Source organism: Vanellus vanellus (assembly GCF_965231255.1).
Source record: "Vanellus vanellus genome assembly, chromosome: 2".
Lineage (NCBI taxonomy): Eukaryota > Metazoa > Chordata > Aves > Charadriiformes > Charadriidae > Vanellus > Vanellus vanellus.
Window position 1 is genome coordinate 63,217,825 of NC_138906.1, and position 27,870 is coordinate 63,245,694.

A 27,870-nucleotide genomic window follows, 5' to 3' on the forward strand; every position below is an offset into this window, starting at 1 on the left:
AAGATATTTCAAACATTTTCTATGTTAATTAAAACACAGAATTGCTATCCTGAATTACAGTGATAAAGTAATTCAAAATGTCTCTATGTATACACACCTACACATAGGCATATGTGGCAACTTGGATACCTAAGAGAAAACGTGTCTATAACACAATGTAATGCATTTGCTTTGCGTCTTTGTGCACATAAAGAATGTATTTTGTGTCCTTTTTCTTAATGTCAGAGGGTGTATTCTCTCCCTGGATGAAACATTTAACAGTAGCAGGTACTGTTAATAGCTTGCTAAGAGTCAGAACGAACAAGTCCTACACAGATTAACTGTAGAATAAAAAAATATAGTAATAACGCTCCTTCTTGAATAAGTGAATATATCTTCCACATGCACATGCTGATGACAAGCAGCTGTCTCTGCTCTGCCCCTCCATGCAGGCCAACCTCTGTCTTGATGCTGGTGAAAAAGAAGCAGCACAGCAGAGTGCTATATGGAGAGATGAGGCTGCTGTTATATTCGAGCAGTGATTTGTAATCGCAGCAGATGATAAAACTTGCACGTCCATCTCCCTCGTTTCACATCTAGGACACCTTCTGTCATAATATTCAGAAAATCTAGAGGCAGAAATCAAAGCTGAAGTAAGTAATTATCTGGCACTAGTTTATTGTTAAATGCACGTGCATTTGCTTAGCTTTTCAGAGTTCCTGCTTTTGTCAGTTTGCTTGCTGGCGATTTCAGTGGTTGGTCTGAAAGACGTTACAGAGCGTCTTGATCTCCTGTAGATTGTGTGTGGAATGAATTGGTAGATTCAGTGTGGTAAGTGATGTGAACTCCACACCAATTGCAAATATCTCCAGGTAACTGCCAGTTCTTAAAGAGCATCTTCACGTACTTCTTAAATTTTTCCCCCATGAAGAAGTAGATGACTGGATTGAGGCAACAGTGAAAAAGGCCGAGGATTTCTGTTACCTGGAAAGCATAGTCCAGGTTCCTGCTCACTTGGCAGTCTCTAATGACGCCCGTGATTTCCAGCAGTTGTAAGAAAATAACAATGTTGTAGGGGGTCCAAAAGAAGAAAAACATGATCATGACAGCAAAGATCATCCTCACAGCCTTATTCTTTTTCTCATTTCTACAGTGAACTAATGTTTTAATGATCATGGAGTAGCAAAATGTCATAACTATAAAAGGGATTAGGAGCCCTAAAATGTTGATTTCCAAAGTGGAAAAAAGTTTCCATGTCACGAAATTGCTTTGATATCTCAGCTTGCAGGTAGTATAATTATTTTCATTAAAAGATTCTCTAAATACGAGTTCTGGAACTGAGGCTGAAAGAGCTACTAGCCATACAACAAAGCTTGTAATCAAGCCATGGAAGGCAGTCCTTGCTTTCAAGGAAAACACTGCACGAACAATTGCAAGGTATCTGTCTATGCTCATAAGCATAATAAAAAATATCCCACTGTAAAACCCAACCAGGTAGATCCATGAAATTATTTTACACCAGGGAGTTCCAAAAACCCATTGGTCTATTGTGAAATAAGACCAGAACGGCAAGGATAAAACAAAGAGCAGATCTGAGATGGCGAGATTTAGTAGGTACACATCAGTCATGCTCTTCAGCCTTTTGTATTTTAAGAGGACCACAATGACCAGAATGTTTCCTGTAAGCCCGACCAGGAATACTAGGGTATACAGGACAGGTAGAAAGGAGGCTGCAAACCTCTTGACGCTTTCCTTACTGCATGGTTTTGGAGCATCGTTGTAATTATCGTAATAGTCGTAGAAGGTTGAGATTTCAACTTCAGAGGACTCCGTACTTGAAGAACTCATGTTTTTTCCCCAGTTCCTGAGAAGGAAAGAATATAAAAATGTCAGTGAGTTTCAGTCTGTGAAGACGGTGTGGTTACTCCACAAGCCTGAATCACTAGCAATGACTAACTTGCAGTTCCAGCACACTTCTCATTAAAGGTTCTCAAACACTCCTTAAGCATTACGGGATGCATATGCATACTCACAAAATGTACTGTCCTTAACATGCACGTGCTTAGTCCGTGCAACATTGTGCAACGTGAATGTCAAGCACATAGAGCACTGTTCAAATGGCGGAGAGGAAAGCAAATAGGAATGAAAGCTATGGACCACAGACATCAAATCAGAGAGGGATAAATCCTGTGTGGAATAAAGTAAAAAGCAAAGCCACTATTCATAGCAGTTCAGGATTTCACCCACCTTTCCCATCAGGCAAACATCACCATTAAGAAGTCAGTAACAAAAATGCATCTGACTCTTCCTTCTAATGAAATTATGCTTACTGAAAGCTGACACGAGTTTTCAGCAAGTGCTGTCTTCACTGGCTAAATCAATAACAGGAATTTGTCATTTTTGTATGTATGGTCTTTTCTAATAGGCAGAGACAGAGTTTTAAGTGATCTTCCTTTGCTGTAAGTAACTTGGGCACAGTGCAAACATATTGCTGTTGTATTACTGTGTGCGTTTACATCACAGCAAGTGTCATTATTCTAGCCTAACGTACCAGAATTTTTCTAAACCTGAGTTATGACCTTCCCCTTTGTCCTTATTTTTATGAATGGAAAGCAGAAGGAAAGTGAGTATCATTGCTTTATTTGCCTTTGCACTGTACATTGCTGCTACATAACAGTGAACATTGACTATCATTAACCTGACCTCTACTGTGTGTAGTCCCAGGCAAGACACCTCTCCAGCCTACAGTTCTGTTGCATTATACACAGAGAGGAATTTAATTGGAATTACAAGTCACAGGGACAAAACTGTTTGACACGAGTGGTCTAGAGATGACAGCTTTGCAACGACTGCACCTAGACATACCTGAATCTAATCTAGGTTCAGCATAATATACTTAAATATTTAAAGCTGAAAACATACGCTCACATAACGCACGCACACCTACTTCTGATGATGCAGGAGTTCTTAAAACTGCTTTAAAAAATTACTTGAACAGCAACAAAAGATAAATGAAAAACCATCACAGTCATACATACACGTGGTGAGCGTACATGATACACAACTGTTTCAGCAACTGCATTTTGTGAATTTTACCTTTTCTTGTCCTTTCTTCTCAGATGATGTGAAGAAGCTTCTTTGCTCTAAGGGTGCAGAATCACTTGCTTCTCACCAGGTAGCTCTGCCAGGGAGGTGCTGCCTACAAAGCGATATCCAGCAGCTGCAAAAAGCAGATGTCACTAGGTAGCTGTGTCTTTTAACGGAAACTTTGTACTTCCTTACAGATTGTATCACAAGTGCTTCTTTCTTCAATGCTCATCAGAGATGGTCCTTTAAACTCAGAAACAAAATTAAACATAATGTGTAAGGAAATGCAAAGTTTCCACTGAGAGCCTGATTACCGAGTTAAAGCAGCTTCACCTTACCCAATGATCATTAAAAGCAGATGCCACTAAGCAGCTGTCATTCAACAGAAACCTTGTTCTTTCTTACAGGTTTTAAAATGCATCTTAATCTCAGAAAAAAATAATCAAAGGATCATCTGTAGTGAGCAGAGAGGACGAAGGCACTTGGGGTGTGTGTGGGAGGTGTGTTTCTAGTCCTCCTCTGCCAGATAACTAATTTTGCAACTTACGCTATGTAATTATAGAAGAAAAGAGCTGTATAGGTTTAGTGCAGGGAAGGCTCCTTTTATTCATTGTTGTTTGATCTTCCTAACTCCTACTTATCTTGCTAAGAAAAGAAATGAAGGTGTGTTAATTCACACTACCTTTTTGCTTGATGTCTCCCGTAGCAGGTTTTATGTACAGCAAATCTACCTCCTACTACTGACTACAAATGGTAATAGTGGTCAAAATATCAAATAAGAAGTAGGAAGTGTGTGTGTGTGTGTAGTGTAAGGGCAGAGAAGCTCAGCAGCTTCTATGAATTTCTCCTGAGAGTGTGGTGGGCCCTATCTGTCTTTTGGGGGATTCTGGGATGGCAGAAGAAAGCACAGAGGACATAACGCTAGTCAAATGGGGTGGCTTTGAGTCCCACCAGCAGAACAGCTGTGCTAGCAGCTGGCAAGTGCTGCTCTCCTCTATGTCCCAGAAAAGGCCAGCCAAGCAGAAGTAGAAGCCATTTCTCAACAGGAGGAGCTGCTTTCTCGTTAGCAGGAGAAACTGTAGAGTCACAGAAAGAAGCAGAAACAAGAAAGCTACAGGAGGTGGTTGGGAGGGTAGGAAGGATCATAGATCTCAGTCCAGGAGAAGTTACAGGTCTTCTAGGTCAACCTCCTGTATTATTCCAAACACAGGTATAGCTTGCTTTTTTTTTTTTTCTCCAGTTATGCTATTTGCTGCTACCCTATATGCCTCTGTCATTATTACTTTGCCCAATAACTTACATTTGGCTGAAGTGTTTCTTCCAGAAAAGCTTGATGTGAAGACAGCGTAAGATGTGGGATCTACTGTTTTCATGTTTCACCGGAATAAAGTCCTTGTATGGGAAGTAGCTTCTTGGTTGTCTTTCACAAGCTGCATCTGTGGAGATTTTTAAGTCTGTCACTGGGAGATGTTCCTCTGGTGTAGGTTATTGCTCTGCAGATCATGTACTTCTCTTCGGTTTACTAGCAGTACTTTAAAGATGTGAACATCAGATGAGCAGGCAACACTGTGGTACCAGTTTCATCAGCTCTGCTCACAGAAACTAGAACTGTTCCTCTTGATGCTCTTCTGTCCATGTAAGGGCTTCATTAATCTCCTCTTTGACATGTTGTTGCACTAGGGGCATAAGTTCAGCTCTTCACCCACAATAACAATGACATAAAATCTTTAAGCACCTGCTTTTCAGGAAAAAACACATCTTGCTCTGTAGGCATTGTTCGTTCTTAGTCTTGGCTGTAATGCTTTTGCCTCAATAAACCACTGTACGTCTGCATGCCTGTCTTGTCCCACTGATTATTTTCCAGTCCATCAAACTAGGTTTCTCCTTAGAATTTCATCAGTGGTGATTTTTCTTGATTTCCAGATGAATTAGTGAATAGAATTGAATCCAGTTGCAATCTCTCTTCTACCCTCTAAGAACCCTTCTTGGTTAAGGGATGATTTCCCGTCACCCGTAACCTCTTGAGGTCAATCGACCTCCCCTTAGCACACACACCACACTTCAAATACACTTCTGATCTTTCAATCATAATTTATTGATTACCAGGGACCAAGTCTGGCCTATAGGTACCTATAGGTACCAAGGACCTGTCTGGCCTAGTGCCTTTTGCCCAGTCCTTCCTTGGAAGAAAGACTTTCAAGTAGTGAATGTACAGCTTTCTGTTCCTGCTCGCTGCCTCGGGTGAAAAGTTGGGCTGCTACCACCACAGGAGTAGTGCAGCAAAGGCTTCTTGTCAGGGCATGTGGCTGTGGTGAGGTGACGAAAAATGCCTGGACCACACTGTCCTGTAAATCAGCAGTTGTGTTGCTGAAGCCTCCCACACCAATGCATTTCGTGCTGCATCAGCAAACGGGAAGGTCTGTCTTCGTAAGGAGACTTTAAGCAAGAGCTTGCCTGCAGAAAGAGGAATGCTCAGCGACAAAAGGAGAAGAATGGTTGTGGCTACAGATGCTGAAAACTTAGGATGTATGAACTCCAGAAAAATGAAGCTAAAAACATATCTGCCACTTCAGGAAAATCAAGAGGTTAAAAATGAACCCCGAAACACCTCCTGAAAAGAGCCCCTGGACAGCCTGCGAGGAAAACTGCAGAGAAGACCAAAAAAAGGAAATCTCTGAGCAAATGAGATGATGCAGAAAATGGTGGTGTGAGTGAAGGTCCTGCAATGACTTGAAGAGAAAGAAGAGCAAAAGGTACTCAGTATAAGTGCATTCCATAGCGGGAGTGCTCTGATGTCCCCTTCTAATATGTTTTTCAGCTCCTCCCCAGAGAAGAACCTGGCAGAGACTAACAAAAAAAAAAGGGATGGAGGAGACCACGAGGTGAAGAGGAAAGGGGGAGGGATCTCAGTGAGATGTAGAGGATATTGCTGTAAAACTAACAGGTTGGCAGGGGAAGGGGAGAAGGAAGAAGAGGACTTACCTCTGTACTAGATGGTATCAAGTGTGTGGCACTGACCAAATAAATCACAAGAGTGCAGAGAAGTGGACCAAACCTGATTAGCTTGACTGGGAGGAGATTAACTTTTTATATGGGATGGGGAAGGGGGGTTGCATTAAAACCAACAGAAGGGAACTTAATAAAAGCAAAAAGCAGAACAACCCAAACCATGAAAACCTTTCCTCTTACCAAAAGATGATTTCAGCCACTCCTACCTTTTACAGAAAGTCTTATCATAAACTTGCTGGTTTACAGGATGCCTAAGTCTTGCCCAAGGAAGGACTGGAGGTACATGTTTATCTAACTCCCTAGCTAGGCTGTGAGATACTCACCACTGGTACACCACTGCACCATCCATTCCTTCTGACATCAGTGTTGGCCGTGGACAGATGATTCAGAAGTGTTTCTTAGAGAAGTCCTCATCTGGAAGAGACTGCTTCAGGAGAGAGGCAGATGACGGTAACTAAAGATAGCCAACTATTGCAAAAATCAGTATTTTGACTGTGTGGATCAGTGCAGGATCCAGGCTGCCAAAGTCACAGTTGGACAAAAGATTACCTTTCTTAACAAACTCTGTCAGGTGACTAACCCCTTCTTGCATGGTCAGGCCACGTGCAGTTCTTCTTTTGCAATTCAAGTGAAGTTGAATTGCACTTTGCACATCTGTGGTTCCAGTCTTGGCTTGTTAGCAAAGTGTTTGCGCCACGTATTCATTGTGCAGTTCTCTTCCTCGTAATTCTTAATTTATTCAGAATTTTCTGTACATGAGTAAATGTAACCAATCTGACAGAGACCTAAAAAAGGAAATTGAATTAATTTCCTAGTTTTAGAAACAACATCTGTCTACACTGTTGTCCCAGGTGATTCACTCATAATTTACCTCAATCTTTTAGAACATACAAATTCCCTTTAGCTAAGACAGCTGCTTGTGCTGACAAGCAAAAGATTTAAGCCCAAAATCTGTTTTCCTTGCTCAACACTGTTAAGTTGCAGTTCCCTGCATCTTTTTTTTCTTTCAGTGGTCCAGTCCTATGTATTCTGCTGTTTGTGGCAATTCTGTGAATGGTACTGGCCATCGTTTTCCTCAGCCTAATTTGCTTTCTTTCCATGTGCTGTGCTTGCAAAGCTGGTATATCCAGAACTACTCATAAAAAAAGAACTGAAACTTCAAACCTCAAATATGACAGAAACAGTCATTTTGTATGCTGAATTTTACTTAAAATAAAAATTGCTGATGCAAAAACCATGAGTTGTATTCTTCTTAAATGTGAAATGACACTGTGAGGAGCTTTCTTTGTCTTGTTCAGTGATCTATCAAACGTTTCCAAGCTGTTTCTATAGGAAGATGACAAATTTGGGCTGTTTCCACTCTGAGGAGCAGTCGATACCTGAGATATAATTTTTCTTTTTTTAAATTTCCCAGACATAACCTAACCGTCACTATGATGTCCCCAATAAAGGCTGGTCTCTCCAAAGGAAAAAAAAAAAAAAAAGACAAGGCAGCAGTGAATCGCAGAGGTCTCCTCCTCAGGTCAGTTTGTTTGATGTTTATTGCAATGAGTTTAGATACAGAGGAATGATGACATTCTGGTGTAAAAGCCTTGGTTTCTGTTTGCTTTGTGGTAGCACCCCAAAGTCTCAAACACTGTAGTTGTTGGTAGTCTTCAAAAGCTTAGTAAAAGACTGGGTCCATCCTAACTGCAACAAATATCTTCACAGTCTCTCCTGCCATTTTCTTCGCATGGCAGTTGTAACACAGAAGAAGATAGTTAGGATAACCAAAGCATTGGCAGAGGGTCAATACTGAGACAGAACCAATACTTGCTCTTATTAATTACTAATCTTCTATGTTTGCTAAGACCCAGACACTCTGCCATCACACAGTAAAAGCTGTTTCACTGCAAAACCTCTTTGAGACAAGCTGTAAGTAATACTCAGTTCACTTTTAGTAGCAGGGGAAACCACTCGGGGCACTGAAATAACACTGATAGCAACAATAAAAGGTTTTCATTGGAACATCTCTCTGGTCTTTGTGATTCACAAGATATTCCGATGTGTTTTGTGAATTGTTGGTGAAACTGCTTGTAGTTACTTTAACGTTCACAGGCTCTCATTTGCTCAATAACATCAAGCAAATAAAAAAACAAAGGAAGAAATTAATGTTTTTTCCAGCACCAGGATGTAGTGACTATTTTTTTCTTCTCATAAATATATTTTTCGCACTTTGTGCTTCTTCATTAGTGACTCCAGTAGCTAGGCTGGGGTGTCCTCCTTTACCGTGAATGACTTTTAAGTCCAATAGAGTTTGATTATGCCACCCTCTGGTGGAGATGCAAAGAAAGCATTGACACTAAATACGGGCAGAAGAAATGATGGATCGAGCTTAAGGCAGAGGGTTCTGCATGAGCAAAGGTGGTTACAGCGATAGTAAGAGGTTTTGGTGACTTGGGAAATATTTGGCTCCAGGTGCTGTTAGCCTTGTGTAAAAAGGTGTATGCCACTGCCTACAGTTGCCTTTTCTGAATCTGACTTGATCTGTAGACTCTGACTTGTGCATTCGGTGTTGTCTTTATGGTAGCTTGTATTTTGTCCATCCCTTGCGCTGTAGCCTCCTGAAACCTGAGCTACCAGGAGGATCTGGAGAGCAGGGACCAGCAACGGGACCGAGAAGAAGGAACTGAACAAGAGACCAAGTGATGGTGAGCCTTAATGATTCAAATGAGGGCTCCCTTAGAAAAAAAAACAGCTGACAGCAGTACAAGGATACCTATTTCCTGAGACACAATACTCCTCACAATGCAGCCTCACCAGGGCAGAGTAGAGGGGAAGGATAACCTCCCCTGACCTGCTGGCCACGCTCTTCTTGATACACCCCAGGATGCCATTGGCCTTCTTGGCCACCAGGGCACGTTGCTGGCTCAAATATCAGGATATGCAGGCAACTGACAGAAGCTGCATTTCTCCCACAAGCAGTTTGCATTTAGCCCATAAATGCTACATCCGCCACATTAAAATGTTCTCAATTTTAGCTTCAATTACTGGATTTTAATTTCAAAATAATAACTCTGGAAGTCACAGGTTTTCATTAGAGTTCCAGGTGTCCTACAGATTTAATAAACTGAAGTGCAAACAGTAAATCTTTGAGGAGGACTGGGTAAGTCCTTATCACAAAAAATATGTCATTCACTACTAAATGTGGCCATTTTGGAAGTGGCATGTAAATGGCCTTAGCCAAAGCACAGCACTATGCATGGGCAATAACTGCAGAAGAAAAATGTTACCAGCTAGAAGCTGCAAAAGCAAAAAGACCTACTGCAAAAGCAGAAAGACATACTGCAACTTTTAGAATTTGAATTTGACAAGAATAAAGCTGGTAACTGAGTTTTTCTCTGGAAAGCCCACCTGTGTTTGGGACTTGCATGGATGGAGCTTGTCCCTTTGTTGGCAACAGTGTCCTGCTAGGACAAGGGTTTTGTACTACCTACAAGATCTCAGTGAGGGTCCTTGCAAAGGTGATGGAAACCAAACAGAAATGACTGTACCCAGCCCATAACTAGTGCATTTAGAAATAGTTTATCTGTGAAATATAGCCTTAAAACTTCAGACTACCCCGAACCAGGGCTTCAGATCCATTCCCTGCAAATCCTAAATCCAAAGGAAATATGTGGCTACTGAGTCCTTCTGATGCCAGTGCTGAAAACTACAGCTTTCACTGCTGAGCAATTTCCCAGCTCAGGGAGATGCTCTGACTGGCTGCTTTTCTAAGTTTTTTTGTACAAGTTAAAAACCGCAAGAGGTGGATGCAAAGAATCCAAAGCAGCCATGCTCAGCTTAGAAATGAAGAAACGTAAATCCTATGATTTTGGGACTGTGATGTGATATTTGAGCAAGAGGGATTCACAGTGGCACCTAAAAAAGGTACTGGTGTCCATGTATCTCACTGCAAGCAGTTTGGCTAAGTAGGTGTCTCATTCTATTTATAAGTAGAACACGAAGTATAGTTATGAACCTGCTGAGAACCATTGGATTCGGGTTTTATTAGTTCCTCAAACTGTAAGCCAGCTGGGGAAAGATTTATGTTAAGTGTCAGTGTGATTCTCAAACAGGAAAAAAGTTGATCATGATGAAAAAATAAGATGCAAAGATAGCTCACCACCCCTCAAAACCCCAAAGCCCAACCCCACCACCCAACCCAGAGGTTTCCTGACATTTTTGCACCACCAAATACTATTCAATAGATATATATAACAAGTGTGCATGTGTGTGTGCATTTTCATGTGTAAACTGTAACTTGCTAAATAAGCAAGAGTCTATCCTTAATTTATGGCAGATGGAAAGGTTTTATCCTGGTTTACTTTCTCCTATGTTATGGGTAGGAACTGGATATTTCTAGTTCTTGGGGATGTGTTGATCCAGTCTAAGGATATATGCAGCTTTAGTGCTGTACATAGAAAAGCGTATGTTGTAAACTAGCTGGGCAGTTAGAAAACACCAGTTTCCTGCTGCAGAGGCTTTGAAAGAGAAGCAGTATCTTTAAATCAAGGCTACGATTAACTGAAAGTGCAGCGGAGGGACTTAAAGAGGCATCAGCGGGCTTTCGGTCAGGCTCGAACAGTGCAAAGAATACCTCAAGGAGTGTAATGTACAAAATTAGCAGAAACCCAGGAAACTAGACAATATTGAGCGTCACAAATCGCAACAGAGATACGTTGTGGGTAGGAGCTGCGGCTCCCTGTGCTTGCTGGCACAGTGCAGCACAGCGAAGAGCAGCAATGCCTGTCTCCGCTGCAGCTGAAGCCTGTCCTGGTAGTTTGGTACTGATTGCCCTCAGAGCACTGGTATGGTTCACGGAGACTGAAGTTTTTTAAGGGGCAATTACAACAAAACTCTTTCTGCTAATGCAAACAAAACAAAAATGTTGATTTAGGTTTTCCACGGGTTTTCAAAGATTTACCACTTCTGCTATGAGGAGGCGTGCGTATGAACTAGCTACTTGTTGCAATGCCTGGAACCCCCCCTGAAGCTTTTTCTCTCATACAAATGCTCAAATACTGAGCAATAAGACCTTGGACGTAATTAGCAAATTCTATATAACAACTTGCAGATACATGGCATAATAATTGACAAAGTTATGCTGACAATCCTTGGAAGCCTTCCATTGCCCAGTGTGGCAAAGAAGACGGGAGAGCACAGATTGTCGGGGGGGATCCCTTGACTTGGAAGTGAAGGATTTTTGCAGATGCGGTTTTGCACAGCGCAGCTTGCAGAGGATTCAGGCAAAACTGTCGAGGCAGTTTGACTCACAGTAGCAAGTCTGCACTGCCGGGGGGAGATGCTCCTGGAAGGTGTGATTGTGCGCTGTGATGCACGGTGCTGGTGATGGGTAGGATATTCCTGGGAAACTACTGGGGTTAGGCAGGAAAATGCTCTCTTTTCTTAGAGAGCTGCCAGAAAACCTTTCATTCTGGAGACAGCACATGGATCATATTTAAAGGTGCCTTTTACTCTTCCCACTCGGTAATTCACCATTGCTCGAAAAATAAAAGGAAAGTTAAATAAACCAAGTGAGAGTGCATTGCTCAGCCTGGCAATCCACCCTCTTCAGGCTGATTTCATGTAGATGAGTTGTTGTTTAGTCTCAGAGTACCTTCCTCTTTCTTTCTGCACATCTTAGCGTTTCTTTAAAAAAACATTGTAAAAATAGCATTTCTTAAAAATACCACTTGCTTGGAGGTGGGGCGGAGGAATTTTTTTTTTTCTTACTTGCTTAGACAGACTAAATTTTGAAAAGTAATTTAATTTCAAGTGACACTCATGCTACACAATTGTAGCCAACAGGTCTGGAGTCTGTATGTCTGCTTATAGCTGAATTTTTAAAAGTTGAGCATATATAATATATTTACACCTAATACAAGGCATTTTATGAAAAGGGGCTATTGTACCGTAGACTGTGCTGAACATTCAGTAGCAAAAAATGGAATATTTAATATTTGTTGAATTATTGCATCTAGAAAATTGCTCAGGGGAGACGTTCTCCTCCAAGCTTTCTTTGAAGCAAGGTGGTATGGAGGTCCACAAACAAAGGGCCTACTCCTCCCACTGGTACGCTAGGACAATGCTTTTGTGTTAGTTGGAAAGTGAGAGCGTTTCATCAGATTTGATATATTGCCAGTTCCATCAATGTATAGAAATAGGGTCCCACTGGCATGGACTCATTTTGTAAGACTGGTCCTTGATTTTTCTTTGTAAGGTGATCTCAGCTTCATAGATGGCAACAGTCCTTTTTCTGTTCACCCAACTCCAGTCCACAGTGCCAACAAAAATCTCCTTTGCTCCTGCAGCAGATGATGGCAGGAGCTTCCCGAGAAGGCCCCTGGGGAAGGACTCTCACTTGTTGAATTGACATTTTCCAGCCCCAATGCATTGTCACTGCGAGAGTAAAAAGGATATTTAGAGGCTGTGGAGTGCACATGGTAATTGTGTCCTCCGGGACACACTGAATCTGAGTACACCTGCAGATTTCCCTGGGGAAATCAGCTGTGGTGGGAGAGGCCACAAAGGTTGAGGAATGTTGTGGTGAGCAGCAAGGGCAAGTGTTTTTTTTGTCCCAAAAGCCGTTGTCTGTGATGGTGTAGACACGTTTGGTCTTTACAACATGTGGCAAGAGAGCAGGGGTGTGAAGCACATGCTTTTACCATGCTCTGCAAAATATTCACAGCTTGATCGTGCCACATTTGGGCCAAGCACAATGATCCCCAAACCCGTACCTCCAGATCCAGTTGTCCCAGTGTGTGCTGATGTCCATTGATCAAGCTGGCAGCCCCTCGCTCAGCAGAGCGTTTCGGGATGTGTTGAGAGAAGCGCTCCCCCAGACTCTGGCCTTTGGCTCAGGCCACAGCCCACAGAAATTAGGAGAGATGCCTGCTGGCTGGGATCAGCTCCAGGTCGGGTCCCAAATCCTTAAAGACAGTCCTTGCTCTGATTATTGCATGCTATAAACACTGAGTGCATTGTTGGCACTAAACGTGTATTCAGAAACATCTTTTTTTAACAGTAGGATTTTATTAGGTGTGAAAGCACAGGTGAAACATTTATTGCAATCAGTAACCCCAAAATCTCTTGCTTTGGATATATAGTATCAAAACTATACCCCTTTGCTATCAAAAATGCTCCCCTTTGCTAAGTCAGCTATCATTTATTAAAGAGATGTCTTTTCCCGTAAAAAAGTAGTTTAGGTTTATATACCTTTGTACCACTTATGCATACACTGACACAAGCACAAATTACAGTGATGAAGCTGTTTAACAGCTTCCCTATCCCTAAATTCTTCTCCATCTCCTGTTCTAGGCACAGAGCTCTGCTTTTGCTTCTGTTTTCCCTCTTCTTCTCTCTTGATTCAATTCCATGTTCAACCTTGACATGTGGTACTGCTTTCATTTCTAAAATCTTTACTGTTTTAGAATATTTAATGCTTAACGAGAGGCATGTCAGTAATTCAGTGCAGCCATAAGTCTTTTCATATGGGTAATGGCAATCTCTCAGCAGTGTCTGGCGCTGCAGAAGGCTTATTTACACATATTTCTTCTTCACAGAGCCTTTTAGGCGAAGACAGAGCCATCCGGGTCACTGGTGTTCAGGGTTATGTTGCTGATGGCGACGCTTTCTGCACAGCTAGCCGAATGGGTGACCTGGTAGCGACTGCAGGGGCCACAGAAACACAGGAATGGACAGTACTTTAAGCAGACACGATAAAGGTATTTCCTGAATTTTTCCCCAGCAAAGGCATAGATAAGAGGGTTGAGGCAACAGTGACTGAATGCAATGGTTTCGGTCAGGTGCATCGCGTAGTCCAATGATTTAATTTGGTTGCAACTTGTGAATAACTTATAGTGCTTTAAAGTCTCTAGAAAAATCAGTACATTGTAGGGGGACCAAAACAGAAAAAACACGACCACCACAATCAAGATCAGTTTTATGGCTCGTGTTTTTTTCTGATTCTTGCAGGACAGCAGGGTTTTGACGATCCCACAGTAGCAATAGCATATGACACAGACTGGGATGAAAAAGCCAATGGTGTTCAGCTGCACATTGCAGAACACCGGCCAGAAGTTCTCCAGCTCCTCAGGGAACACAGAAGTGCAGTCATTTTCTACCAGCTGGGAGAACACAAAATGTGGCACTGAAACTAAAACCGCTATTGCCCATACTCCACAGGTTATAAGAAAGCCATGTTTCACTGTTCTGGATTTCAGAGAATAGGTTGCCCGGACAATGGCCAAGTATCTGTCGATACTGATAACAGTGATAAAGAACATGCCCCCAAAGAAACCGATGTAATACAGGGAGGAAACAGCTGTGCATGAAATAGTCCCGAGGGTCCATCCACGCACCGTGTTGGAAGCCCAGAAAGGGAGGGAGACCACGAAGAGAAGGTCTGAGATAGCCAGGCTCAGGAGATAGATGTCAGTGATGCTTTTTTTACTGCCTTCTTTCACAATGGCAAAAACCACCATTAGATTCCCTGTGAGGCCAAGAGCAAACACTGCGGTGTAAAATAGTGGTAGAAATATTTTCCCAAATTCTTGGATGTCAGTCTTATTGCAGGAAAAAGCGTGTTCATCGTAACTGTATTCAGCTGTCGTTGCTGTGAATGCTTCCGTCATGCTGGATTTTCTGGCTAGAGGCAACATGAAAAGGGAAAAGAGAATAATATTAGAGAGAGAGATCGAGTATCTGCACTGGTAAAACACTGTGAGACCTCACCAACACACACGCTTTGGGATTTTCTCACTATTTGGATTAGCGAGAGTTGTATCACTGCGGAGGTGATGGTATTTACCAACATAAGTCCAGACTCTGCTGTTACATGTATTTCACTGAAAATTATCTCTTTAGGATAAGAAAACATAAACGAGAATTTCAAGGGCTGTCGAATAAGCCCCTGCGTATCGGAAGAGCAGCAGAAGCAGCAGCAAACCGACATCCAACTAACTGAGCTCTGCAGGTGGTGCATTGCAGCGTGAGAAATGCAGGCACTCTCCCAGTCTGTTGGGCAGCAGGAAACGATACCACCTCACATGTAGCTGTTGATGAGCATGTGATGCCTGTCAACACCACCAAGAGTCCAGTCTCCCCCCACCCATTAACCCCAGGGTGGAAGTGTGGTGCGATGCCCAGTTTGGCCAGGTGTGAGCAGATGCTTGCCAACGTGGGAGAAGCAGTTTGCACTGGGACATCTGTTGGGAGCAAGCATATCTTTGATGAGGTTTTTACAAAAATCATCCTATAATCAAAAGAAAAGAAACTACATTGACACTTTCCTCTAGCACCAAAGTGTCTCATGGGCGCTCCCACCTTGGCTGCGGGGTAGTCAGGTTGGAGCCAGGGCTTGTTAGCTCAGAGGCTGCACCCAAAGAGAGTATCAGGTGCAGGTGTCTGACCTCTGGGCTTGCTGGTCTGCACATCTAGGAACTCAGGGCACCTGTCGGTTCCTCTGTGCTCCCTTGGGATGTGGTGTTCAAGTCTCTGCAAAGATTTCTGTTTGCAGGAACCAAAAATCCTAGGGGGCTGCAGATGTTACTGAATTAGCTCTGCTCCCTGGTTGGGGTAACGACCTTGTAAGTATCCATCCTTGCTGTAGGAAATGAAGGATATGGGTGTGATACGCTGTGCAGAAGCCCAGGGACATGACAACGTGGCCAAACCAGCCTGCTAAAGGTAAGACTGAAAGAAAAGGCCAGTGATAACTAAACTGCAACTACCCCTTGGTCAAAGTGCCAAAACCTTCTTACAGCAACCCCTGTTGACTGTAGAGAAAGGGACTCAGTTCAGTGACCATAAGCTGTCTCTAATACAGATGTTTACATCCTCTGTTAGTGGGAGATGTAATCAGTACAGCCAATGAAGAGCAGTGCATCTGATTCAATGCAGGTTGGGCCAAATCTGCTTGAAAACAAGACAGGCTGCTTTCCAGACTCTGCTGACTGCGTTGATGAAACTCCATGATGAGTGTTGATGATCCTCCACGATGAGCATGGGCACATTACTCAGTGGTAGATGGCGATGGTGTGTAACTGCTCCCACTTCTGACACTTAAGAGTGAAGTGGTTGGAATCTCAGCCTACATGTCCGCATTGCACTGGTGGCAATAGTTTTCAAAGCCTCTGTTTAAAATAAGCCTTGAAAGACCAAGCATGAAATAAAGATTTCCTGAGGTGTCAGACAGTCCTTGTTTCATATGATGTGGTGGTAACTACAACAAACTCCCCCATGGGTGGCTGCTGTGACCATAGCGACATTTTCTCCTAACCCCTCATTGCCAGAGGGCCGTTTGTGGTGTGGGCCATCAAGGTCTGGCCTCTTATTTTGTAGCCATTTCTCAAAGAGGGTTGGGTTTTTTGTGTGTGTGTGCTAGTAGAAACACAGGCTCTCCATTTTAAAATTTCTTCTTATTCTGACAGTTTGAAGCCTAGTTGTCCTGAAAACATTTAAATGAGAAGTGCCCACAGTCATTAGAAAACAATCTTTGTGGTTTTGCACAGGAAAAGAAGGCTAGAAGAAGGGCTGTCTCAGCGCTGGTAGTTTCGGGGCATATGGGCATGGCGCGGGGAAGGCTGTTTGCAGCAGGCAGGCACACCCATGGGCTGAGCACCTCTTGCAGTGCCTTTCCACTTGAACTGGGAGCTGAGCCCACCTGCAGAGTCTGTCCAGACACTTGCTTGCAGCCTGGTTTAATCCTCCAGCTTTGGGCAATGTGGTGTCTGACACCAGCAGAATTAAAGGGGACAAATAGGAAATGCCTAGGTGCTGGGGCAGAAGCTGACGGTAATTGCAAGCAAGATACTAATTTTCTACTGGTAAGATAAGTAATTAGAGTTGCCTGCAGAGATGTGTGACAGGTTCCTCATCTCTTCGTGTGTCTGTTCACTCATTACTTTAAAAAACCGTGAGAGGGATACAGAAATGAGCGGAGGACATCGTGCATAATCCAAATAGCCCATCATTTTCCACTTGTTCATCCTGACTCTCCTCTTCTGAGGGTAAACGTAACACAGCAGGTGCCTTTAAAATGAAAAGGAGTGTGAGGGTACACCAAGTCTCTTGTGCTGAATAGGAGTCGCTACGCTAGCCCACCCAGCTCCTTGCCACTGAGCTGTTTTTGCACCCATCTGCACAGCGCCAGAGCCTCCGTCTTACTCTGTGGGCTGATGTGCTCCACAGCCAGTTCTTCACCAATGCACTGGTGTGCAGTAGTTGAGGGCTACCAAAACGATTGGGGCTGGAGCACCTGGTGTATGAGAAGATGCTGAGAACTGGGTTTGATCAGCCTCAACAAGAGACTCAAGAGGGATCTAGTGAGAAGGTGTAAAGGTGAAGCAGACAACTTTCCTCAGAGGAATAAGTGGCAAAGCCATGGGAAATCATTACTTACTACATGGAAAAAAAATCCCCTGTGAGGGTGGTCAAACACTGGGACAGCGCTTCAGGGAGGTTGTGAGATCCTTTGGAGATATTTGAAACTCATCTGGCCCTGCTCTGAGCAGAGGTTTGGACCAGAGACCTCCAGAAGTCCCATCCTAACTTTGTGACTCTGTGACAAAGCTGGGCAGAGGCTACAATGTCCCTGCAAAGTGCCCCAGCTTCTTCTCTGCTATGTGAGTTCCTGTTTCAGACATGTCTCTCCTGGTGTGACAGGTAGGAGTCCTCTCATGCACAGAATAAAAACCTAATGGCTACCTGCTCTGATGCCATTAACATCTTTGCTAACTGTGTGGGCATCCAGAGAGGGCTGCTCGGTGGTGCTGTGTGAAATCCCTGATCTGGAGAGAGGGAGCACACATTAGTTTGCTCTCCTCTCAGAGCCACTGGCTGTGCTGGCCTTTCCCATGCTCTCTCTCTTAATTCACATCTAGAAAGACAGCTTGTTCCTCTGGAGAGTTTCCATATGTGTCCATCCGAGCCGCTGCGCTCTGTTGGGTGCAGGGAGGATTTCACACGCATAAGGAAATGCAGCTCCCACCACAGGGTAGCCCTCAGGTCTGGCAGACTTCTGCACAGGCTGCTCCCACTGACATTACCTGGAGAGAAAGCTGGGTGTGGGAATGGCCACCTTCTTCACAGGCCAACATTTACACGGAGGTGCAGGGTGGGCTCCCGGCCTTAATGAAGCAAAGAGGAACACTGCTCGGGCCAGGGTTTTTCCTGAAGTACTTTTCGGTCAGGTAATCTCTAGCTCATTGATGGAGATCATTTATTTCTAAAGTAGCAAATTATTTCCCTTACCCCTGGATGGGTGGTTGCAAAGCCCGTGGTCAATGGGAAGGGCGAGATCCTGCACAGCACATCTGAGGGCAAGCAAGAACTGCGCTTACCAAAATGGCATTGGCATCCGAAACTGCTGGCACAGCCTGTGGCTTGTTCACTCTTTAACTCCTGGATTTTGTGTATCACCAACCACACACATATCTTCCTGCTGCCACCCATCCTGCATATGCAATGCCACCAGTTTGTTTTGAATATTTTGCTCCTCTGATACCACTTTGCTCAGCTTAAGCTGATGGTGCTCAACAGGTGGGCTCCAAACTCCAGAGGGCCCCCCCAAAAGATCCCATGCCGATTAGGCATAATGTGATGACATTTTATCACACTTTAAAGTGAGGAAACAGCTCTGCCCACCCATCATCCTTCCCTGCCAGGTACTCTCCATCAGCCTCCCAAAGCCCACTGCAGCACACACTATAGTCTTCTCACTGTCAGCTTTGGCCCAACTTTCCCTCTTGCGCTTATGATAAATGTACGCCTAAGGGACAAAGTTAACTGAAGAGCATCGAGGACGCTGAAGAAGGACCGCGGGGCTGCAAGGTCCCTCCACCAGGCGCTTTCCCTTGCTGAGTACAGAAAATAGTAGATTCACTTCTGCTTCTCATGGAACTGCTCCACCACTTTGCTCTGTCTCCAGATTTCCCCAGCAGTTTTACACCCTACTCCCCGCAAACACTTCTGCTTTTAATCACGTTTATAGCTATCTAAAATACACTAGTCTGCAGGACCAAAACCCCTGTTTCTCAACCCAGCTATTCCCAATAACCATGCGTGTGGTATGTAAGACATAGGGAAGTGAAATTACGAGAGAGAGACAAACTCCTCTAAGCAACAGAAGCTGCATTGGCATCAGGCTGGGTGAGACATGAGCCAAATCCTCTTCCTGCATCTGATCTTTCCAGTCATCGCCCTTGGCGCTTCAGCCAAGTGCCATGTTACAAGCTTTCCTGCCAAGAAGAGAGGTCTTGCGAGCACTTCGGCTCTCCGTAACGCTTCTGCCGTCACCGTGTAAGAAGGAGTTAAAAAACATAACCAAGCCCGGGCCTCTGCCAGAGGGTCACCCTTCAGATTTGCACAACAGACTGATAAAAGCGTTTAAGTCTCGGCAAGATTTTCACACCTTAGTCAGCGTTTCTGGGTGAGGCTGGCTTACACGCTTTTCTCACATAAGTCAAGCATGATTTCAGCACAAGCTGAACGGGACGATGCTTCAGCTGGCCCAGGGAAGCTTTGTGGGAAGCCCTGTGAAACCCTATGGGTGCGTTACGCCTTTCTCACCCTTCGATCTGAGCTGCCACCACTTTACCCAAATATAAATGCCGTTGCTTTTGTGCGTTTGCGACTACGCCCATCCGCTTCTCGACAGCCGGCAATTCTTGGCGAGATCGCAGGAATGTCCTCGGGTACTTCCAAATTAAATGTCGAAGCTGCTGGTGGCACTTCTAACACACACAAAAAAGAGATTTAAGGCAATTAACCAGAACTGGGTGGAAATTAACAGGATTGATGCGAGTCTTAATAGCACTTTGGATGAAACTCTTAACCAGCCTGGCACCAAGCAGCTACCATGCAATCACCAGACCGCTGCAGACACCTCTAGCCACGGTTTGGATGATATCCAAAACCAAAACTTAGACTTACAGGCAATACACTAACCAGAGATGGGGCCTGCTTTCTAGCCCTGCACCCAACTGGTTCCTGTAATTCACTTAGCTTATCTTTCAAAGCAGGATGGCTCCGTCCTTAGGGGACAGTCTCTGGAGGTGCTTGGGATGGTGTTAGATCACTGAGGTCAAATGCAGGTCCAGCACAGCAGATGCAGTTACTTTAAATCTTAAATATGAGTCTTTTATTCAGTCCTGAAGTGGGCAGACGTTCTCCCCGTTCCACCCCTACGGGTGCTGGAGGTAGCTGACACAATGCCAGTCTTCGAAAGCGGGAACCAAGGCGAAACAGCGAGTGCAACCTAACCCTTAACCTGGGCAAGATAAAATTTAAACAGTAAAGGGGGAGTGTGCAGCTAATGCCAGTCTGCATGGCTTTGTGGAAAAGAAGCTTTAGTTTGGACATCTGAGGAGACTACAAGGTTGATAAAGAGTACTACGCGGGAGGGTTGGAGCTTTGACTTGCACTGCCCACTTGTTTGGTTGACACACCTCACCAGCCCCAAGCAACATAAGCCCAACAAAGGCTTACACTGGGGTTTGGGCTGGTTAGCTGTCAGATCTCTAAAGCCAGCCATCTATGGAGGAAGCCTTCCCAAACTAGGAATATTGCTTGTCAAATGCCTGCGGGAACTACCAGTTCAAAGCCAAAAACTCTTCAGTATTTTCATCACTGGTCTGAAAACAGGTTGGGAATCGGAGCTGGCAGAGGGAAGTGATAGAAGAGTTAGAGAATTGGACAGTGATTCAGACAGATCTGAGTAATCTGGGGCTTCTGGGATGATTCATGTTGGCTTTAATGTAGCCCAAGTGACATGCTCGGGAGATAAACAACACAGACCACGTCTCGAGAGTGGGGGTGCATCCGCTAGGAAACCTGACTGCTGATATGGGCAGACTCTGAAACCGAGATCCCGGCCACATGTCACAGTAAGAAAAGCTGATGCAACCCTCGGGTGCTTAAAGAGGTGCTAAATGGGAAGGAAGGGACAAAAGGGGGAAGTCTTTACCATGGCAGAGCTTGATACTGGGGCTGTAGGCATGCTTTGATAAACCTTGACTTCACTTTTGCTCATGTTAATAGCCTTGCTAATTTAGTGGGATTAGCCATACCCGTAAACCAACGCATGGAAATTCAAACCAGAAACATGCAAGCTAGGTACACATTTTTAATGGTGAAAGGCTAATGATGGGAATGGACTTCAAGTAGGAAAAGGCGATTTTTGCGTGTCTGAGGGTCTCCATGTCACGAGAAGACAGCCAGACACGGTGGAGGAGCTCAGCAGGGGGGTACTGGCCAAAACCCTACAGCCCCCAACAGGCAGGGAGGCAGAGCAAATGGGCTATTGGGACACACTCGGCTTAACAGACACGTCTCTCTTTTGGTAATAAATGACTGAAAAAGCCAAAGTGTCCTCTCCCCAGGCACTTCACCAGCAGTAGCCAGCCCAGATCCTGGGGTGGGACCCCCAGGAAGGAAGCGGGGTCCCATGAAGAACGCGGAGCAGCTGCTGGGGTTGATTTAGACGGAAGGCTGTATGACGGCTGTGGAAAGCAGCACAGTTTGGGGACAGGGATATTGTTATCAGCCAGTCTGCACTGCCTCTGTGAAACCCAGTGTGTTTTCTCTACTTCTAACCAGTTCTTCTATCGTTCCTCCATTGCTTCTGAGTGGATGTGGTATAATCCCAGACGCATCCTTGCTCCCCGCTCCCCCAGTCCTTCCCTGATTACTTTAAGGTGAGGAAGTCCCTTTCTTTGGTGTTTCTTCTGTGATTTATTCTCAGTTCAGCTGGACCATTTCTGTGGCCAGGCAGAGTTCTGCAAGCCTAACAACTGCACATCGATTTGGGTGATATAATTTATAGAGGCTCCCCCCAAGACTTTGAGGATAAGTTTTTTTAATAGCAAGTAGCGATCTGGACTGCTTCGTTATTGGATTTTCCAACTCAAGGTGGAGTTCAAGGTGCAGAAGCACGATGCTGAGGCTTTTTGAAAATTAAGGCATTTAAGGTGTCCTAAATAAAGCTCCCAGAAATGGAAGTCAATCAAACCACTGCTGATTAAGGTAAATATAAGCCTGAATATTGCAGAGGACTGTGATCCCTTTACATCTAGGTCAGAGAGTTGAAAAAAATGCCCCTTCCCTGAACCAGTTCTGCAATTTTTACACCACCATAAAAAACTAAATGAGAAGCAGACAGCACTAGCTGGAGATGAGCAGCATGCAAATCTACAAACTTAAACCAATAGTTCTGGTTAAAAAAAAAAAAATATCTGAAAAGATCAGGCTTGGATCATGGAAGGCAGGAAGGGATAGTATAGAGTCCAAAGTCCCCAGGATCTCTCTCGCCTTCACCTAAGGCTTTATAGCATTGGAGAGTGCTTTCTCAAAGACGCTCCATGCTAACCGGGGGATAACTGCAGGACAGCAAGTAACCAGGGCACAAGTTTCAGCTTAAATCACCGCATCAAAATTAGATGTACTCTGATTTAAAAAAAAAAAACAACAAACAACCCAAGACATGGACTTACTGCTGTCTCTGCCAGTGGTGAGGGCTTCACTGCCTGTGTTTCAGAGCAACCACAGAGGTATTATTTTGAACAAGATCTTGCTCTTGCTCCATCAGTGCATGGTCCATCTGGCTGGGCCAGTGGCCTCACTCAGGCTGGTTGTGCTACCGTCACAGCAAAGCGGGCACAGGGGACTGAACCCCAATGCCCTGGGCGAATCCTGCCCCCAGTGATGTCCCTCCACTTGCTGGTTTTGTTGCCCCACCAGGAAGACTTGCTGTGAGCCATCCGGGAGGGACAGGACTGCAGCGGCGTGTGGTTTGCTGGGGCCATGGCAAACCCTACCAAACCCCTGGCAGCTCACCCCTGTGGTTGCTGGTGTACTTACAGCAAAAGCTGTAAGCTGAGGCTTTTGGTGGTTTCAGCTCCTTCTCTCAACTCCAGAGAGGACAAAGTCCCTCTGGAGCTGGCAAGGTGGCCATGTAGGAGACTTGGTGCCTGCATGCCTGGGGTCCCACCTGCTCCTTCATGGAGCAGAGTATAGGTTCAGGTTTCAGGCCATGATCTTGAGCAAGTGAAGAAGCAGGTAGTTACATCAAGGCATTTCCCTGGGGAGTCATCACTGATTCAAATCATTCTTCTGAATGGGAGCTAAGCACTGGGGGGGGGGAAGTTCTGAAAATGCCACAAGGCATCAGTGTGAACCTCTGTCAGTCAAAGTCCCTTTAGAAATCTGGCCATAAGGAGGTCATATCCTTAAATATCCATTTCAGAAATGATTTACGCATTTAGGAAATATGACCTGACAGTATGATTCAGACTCCTGTGTTCCCCCTGGATCTTAAAATTGAGGTTCAAAAAAGTCACTGAAATGGTTCTGAACGTTTCATCTGTCCCTCTCAGGATCATGATTTTGTGGTCTTGATCCTAAGGCCATATCCAAGGGTCCTCTGCAGAACCTCTGCAACCTGAGATGGTTTCCAGGCAGTGTCCTGCCCCCAGGGACCAGCCAGGGGATGGGAAATTACAGAAATGGTGCGAGAACCATGTTGAAGAGCAGTATTTATTTTTGTCCTCGCAGAGGCTGGGGAGCACTTCAGCTCAGCTGCCGGAGGGCAGTGGCAGAACTGGGGAGGGACCAGGCACCCTCCCAAGAGCTGCCTGCGGAGCACTGGGTGTTTGGGGCTGTCATCTGACTGGATGGTGATTGCCAGGATCGGGATTTTCCTGGAAAATCTGTTTCACAGGTATCTCCTCCAGCCTGTTAGTTCCCCTGTTTGCCCATTCTAGTTGCACAGTTGCTCATTACACTCTCATATCTTTTTTTACACATATACTTGAGTGTTTTGCCTGCATTTTCTCTTACCTGCTCTTTCTCAGTATTTCTTTCTCCCGGGCCTTCCTTTCCTAAGTGGCATTCAAATTTCTTTTGTATTTTCTGTTGAAGGGACAGTGAAAACAGATGATTGTAGCTGTGTGCACTGTTTGTACTTGTTTATGGTTACCGTTAGTTCTGTCCTCTTGACACATTTATTGCGGCGCCTGTTTACTTACTGCCCTCTCTTTTTGTTATTAATAAGCTCACATTGCCTCAGCATCCTTGAGAAATCTGAGATAGCTCTCTAGAATTGGGAGATCTGTTAAATCATCTTGTCCAGCCTCATTTTAGAAAGCAGAGCATATTATACCTGGACTGCGTCTGGGTGAGATTTAAGTACTGGAGTTGCCAGCCCCTTCCGGGGAAGATCACATTTACTATGTGATTTATTTTCAATTTACTAAGTGTCCTCCTTTGTCAAACTTTAGCCTTTTCCTCTCTGTTTTGGACTTTTCCTGCACTGCCCAAACCCTTGTAATTCATTGCAGTTGCTGTCTTTTATCCTGTTGCCCAGTTCACTGCCTCTGGCTGTGCTGTCTCTTAACAAGGTCTGCCCCAACAGACCAGATTTTGGTAGCCACTGTTTCTGGGTCTGTATTTGTATCACACAAGTACTTCACAGGCTGCCACCACTGTATTACCCAAATGTCTCACCCAAACCAGCAGACATCTTTGTGCAACATCCTTCCTATGGAAAGCTGAGTCACAAAGAAATTAAGTAATGTGGTCATAGAGAAAGCTGGGTTTTCAAGTTTTTTGAATTTCTGCCATTCCCTCGCCGGTCTGTTGGCATCAGACACTTTCTATCCTCTCTACCAGAGTTTCTATGTTGGGCTGTCTTTCCGTGTCAGTGATGTTTGGGATGTTGGTTCACTGACGAAAACTAAAAGCAAGCAATGCTGGTGAGTTGTGAAACCCCTGCAGACATCTAACAAAAAACATTTAATGAAGTAGAAGGGTTTATCTTCTTAGTTTGTCCTTCTGGGCTAATGCTGCACACTAGTCATCTATTAGCATATTGCTTTAACCTTGAGGACTTCTAGCCAGGGAGAATATTTCTCTTACCACAAGATGCCACAAATAATTAGCCACCGAATAAAATTTCTCTGCTATGGTCCACTTTGATTAATAAAAGTGTTCCCCTTTCTGCTTTCACAATTTGTAAACATTACCCACATCATCTTTACCCAAATTAAATATCACTTACATTCCAAGCACTAAGCAGTGAAAAGTTTCCTTAAGTTCACAAGACACCATTTGTTGTCATCCTTACAGCTAAAATATAATTGTCTCTTACCTTAATTCATAGCTGCATTGAAACCCAATGTTTTCTTCAAGCCGAGCCTGTTTGGCTTTAAATGTATATTTCCTCTTCTCTGGTGCTCATGCCTACCCTACGAAACATGTGAACTTTGGCAGGGCAGCTTCCTGGGCTGAGCTTCAGGGTTGCGCTGAGAAAGTATTAATGTGCTCTGCTCTGGTCTTGCTGGCGCCTTGTGAAACTGTGAAGCGGGATGCGGCCACCCAGAAGGGCAGAAGTGCTTATGGAGGGACAGGACTTGCACAGCAGACAGAAATGCCCGAGGAGCTTCATACTCAGCTTGTAAAAGTTCTCAACCCCTCGGTGCCCCCTATCCTATGCAGAATGAGGTATTTCTGACTCCTGCCCAAGGGTAGAGTGTTGAGAAATGTGAGTCCGTTATGATAGCGGGGACCTTGAGCGGTGGGGGCACGGGATGCAGCATAGGGGACTACATGCACAGGGTGGTAAAAGATGGGGCACAGGCTGGCACTGGGGACCCCCACAGCTATACACAACTCGCTGGTGGACAGTTAAAAAATGCAGACCTGGAGCTGGCAAAACTAGTTTTAGCAGTAACAAACAGAACAAGACCAGTACCTAACATACATAAGGAGCACTCCACATAGTAAATTGGGAGTAACATGAAGCTGCAGACCAGTGAAGACAGAAGAAGGTGTAGAAGCATGTTAGCAAACGTATAGAAATGACCCCAAGCAGGTCCTAGAGAGAGGCAGAAAAAAACATTGCTGTGAACATCGCATTCGTCCCAGGGAAGGGCTCGAGATGCTGACAGCTGGCTCTAGCACCCCACCCCACCACCACCACCTGGGTGACACCACCAGCCTTGGGACCCAGAGGAGCAGAGGAAGGGTGAGCATACCACCAGGAAAAGGCCTAGAAACTACGTGTGTGCAAAACAATTTTGTCTGCGTTAGTATTGTTCCTTTTTCTGCAACCAGCAGACCTAGACCGATAACGATTGGCACCTTGAGACTGCCATTACACTAACAATTAGTTCTTGGCTTTACCTATACATACATCGTGCCTTCTCTTTAGCCATAAACAAGATTTTTGAGAGCAACATCTCCCTGCAGCTCAGGGCTCCCAAAGGATTGGTGGAGTCTGAGGGTTTAAAGCATTGGCATGTTCATTAATCAAGGAGCCTTCACAGCCCCTGATTCAAGCATCGTTCTCAGGGTTGCGTTACGGGTGCACCTACAATGGGGATGCCGCAGGGCACATTTCCAGGCACCGCCGGGGCACACAAAGCAGTTCTGCGGTGCAACCAGGCAGGAGGCTGTGCAGTGGGGTGTGTTATTATGGTGATCCGAGACACCATGTCCAGTTTGGGGCTGTACCAATAACAAGGTCCTCTGGCACACGCAGGAATATAGTCCTGGAAACACCTCCAGGTACTGTCCCTGCCTCAGATGCCAAGGGAGGTTAAAATGCCTTCTTCCCAAAGGCATAGTTGTGGTGCCTCCATACTGACTGAGCTGGATGGGGTTTTTGGGGCAGAGAGCATCTTCCAGGTTGTCTGAGCTGTAGCTTGTTGATCGGTGTAGCGAGTTGCCAGGCAAATAGTCTTGTATAAGTTCTGGTATTTCTGCCAATTGCATTTTTTTTCATGACATGACACTTTAACTAGCAAAGGTCACATGCCCAACAGCTACACAGCAATATACCAAAGGTCAAAGAGTGGGCCTCCAGCATCAGCCAAATTATGCAAGTGATGTCAACTGCATGGGCCAGGATAAGCGCCCATGGAAATAATCAGGGAACCGATACCTGGTTAAGTGCTAGCCAGGAACAGCAAAGATACACTGTTGAAAATAAAGTTTAAAAGTTAGGGAATAGTAAAGGGCCAGAGCAGCAGATTTGCAAAACTCACATTTTTCTCCTTTTTCTCTGACAAGTGCCAGCAGCCCCATCCTGTCACTTCTTTAAAAATAGATGAAATGAACTCTGCACTGTTTTTGAGGAAAACATGAAAAGGCTGACAGCTGGTTTCTCCCCACACACAGAAACTAGGAGCTATGACTGCCAAAATTATGAACTTTCACCTTTCAGAAAGATAATTTCTGGTATACGGTACTAAGGAAACATTCTCCTTGTGTGAGAACGGTAAGATTCAGAAAGGCGATGAAGGCTTCCTTGATGTTATCCCCACAGTGTCTCCCCAGCTGTGGGTCCTGCAGATGGTGTGCTGTGGTTCAGAGGACACCCCAATCTAAACCTGCCTCCCACGTCCTCACAGGTATCATGAAGGGCTGTGTCATCCCTAGCCCCTGCCTCCTGCAGACAAGCCTTGTAAAGAAACAGACGCAGATAATCCAGTAGGAGCTTCCCCACTGGGGACCTGCACAGGCCAAGCTGGTTTGCTGCTGACCTGTAAAACATGGGTTGCCAGAGCCCAGGAAGCCATGGCCACCCTCATGCCGGTGGGTAGCCGCTCCTGGGTTTGCAGTACTCAGCACACCACCTGTGGTGTTCCTCTTTGCAGTCAAAAACCTTGCAAATAGAGTGAGGAGTGCCCATGTAACAGCAGGAAGGACAGTTTCTCAGCCATCACTTGCCTCCAGGTAGAGAAGACCTCCTTGGAGCTGGGTTTCCCTGAAGGCAGT

General features: G+C 44.8%; 2 protein-coding genes and 1 long non-coding RNA gene across 4 annotated transcripts; 1 reads left to right on the forward strand and 2 right to left on the reverse strand.

The window, feature by feature from the left end:
- The first annotated feature begins 493 nt into the window (after nucleotides 1-493).
- On the forward strand, nucleotides 494-27,260 carry LOC309668551. 2 transcript variants are annotated; one of them, XR_014268850.1, is made up of 4 exons: nucleotides 494-632; nucleotides 7,490-7,597; nucleotides 8,675-8,765; nucleotides 27,163-27,260. It is a non-coding gene; the product is annotated as an uncharacterized lncRNA (long non-coding RNA). The 2 variants fall into 2 exon arrangements; XR_014268851.1 differs by lacking the exon at nucleotides 27,163-27,260 and having other exon boundaries at nucleotides 8,675-8,796.
- On the reverse strand, nucleotides 655-2,944 carry CCR4 (C-C motif chemokine receptor 4). The gene is made up of 2 exons (XM_082478998.1): nucleotides 2,927-2,944; nucleotides 655-1,843 (listed from the first exon to the last, which is right to left on the reverse strand). Exon 2 carries the CDS (start codon nucleotides 1,825-1,827, stop codon nucleotides 751-753), a length of 1,077 nt encoding a protein of 358 aa, XP_082335124.1. The 5' UTR covers nucleotides 1,828-1,843; nucleotides 2,927-2,944; the 3' UTR covers nucleotides 655-750.
- CX3CR1 (C-X3-C motif chemokine receptor 1) lies at nucleotides 13,665-14,729 on the reverse strand (the record flags this gene model as incomplete). The annotated part of the gene is made up of 1 exon (XM_082478997.1): nucleotides 13,665-14,729. One exon carries the CDS (start codon nucleotides 14,727-14,729, stop codon nucleotides 13,665-13,667), a length of 1,065 nt encoding a protein of 354 aa, XP_082335123.1.
- Nucleotides 27,261-27,870: the final 610 nt, after the last annotated feature.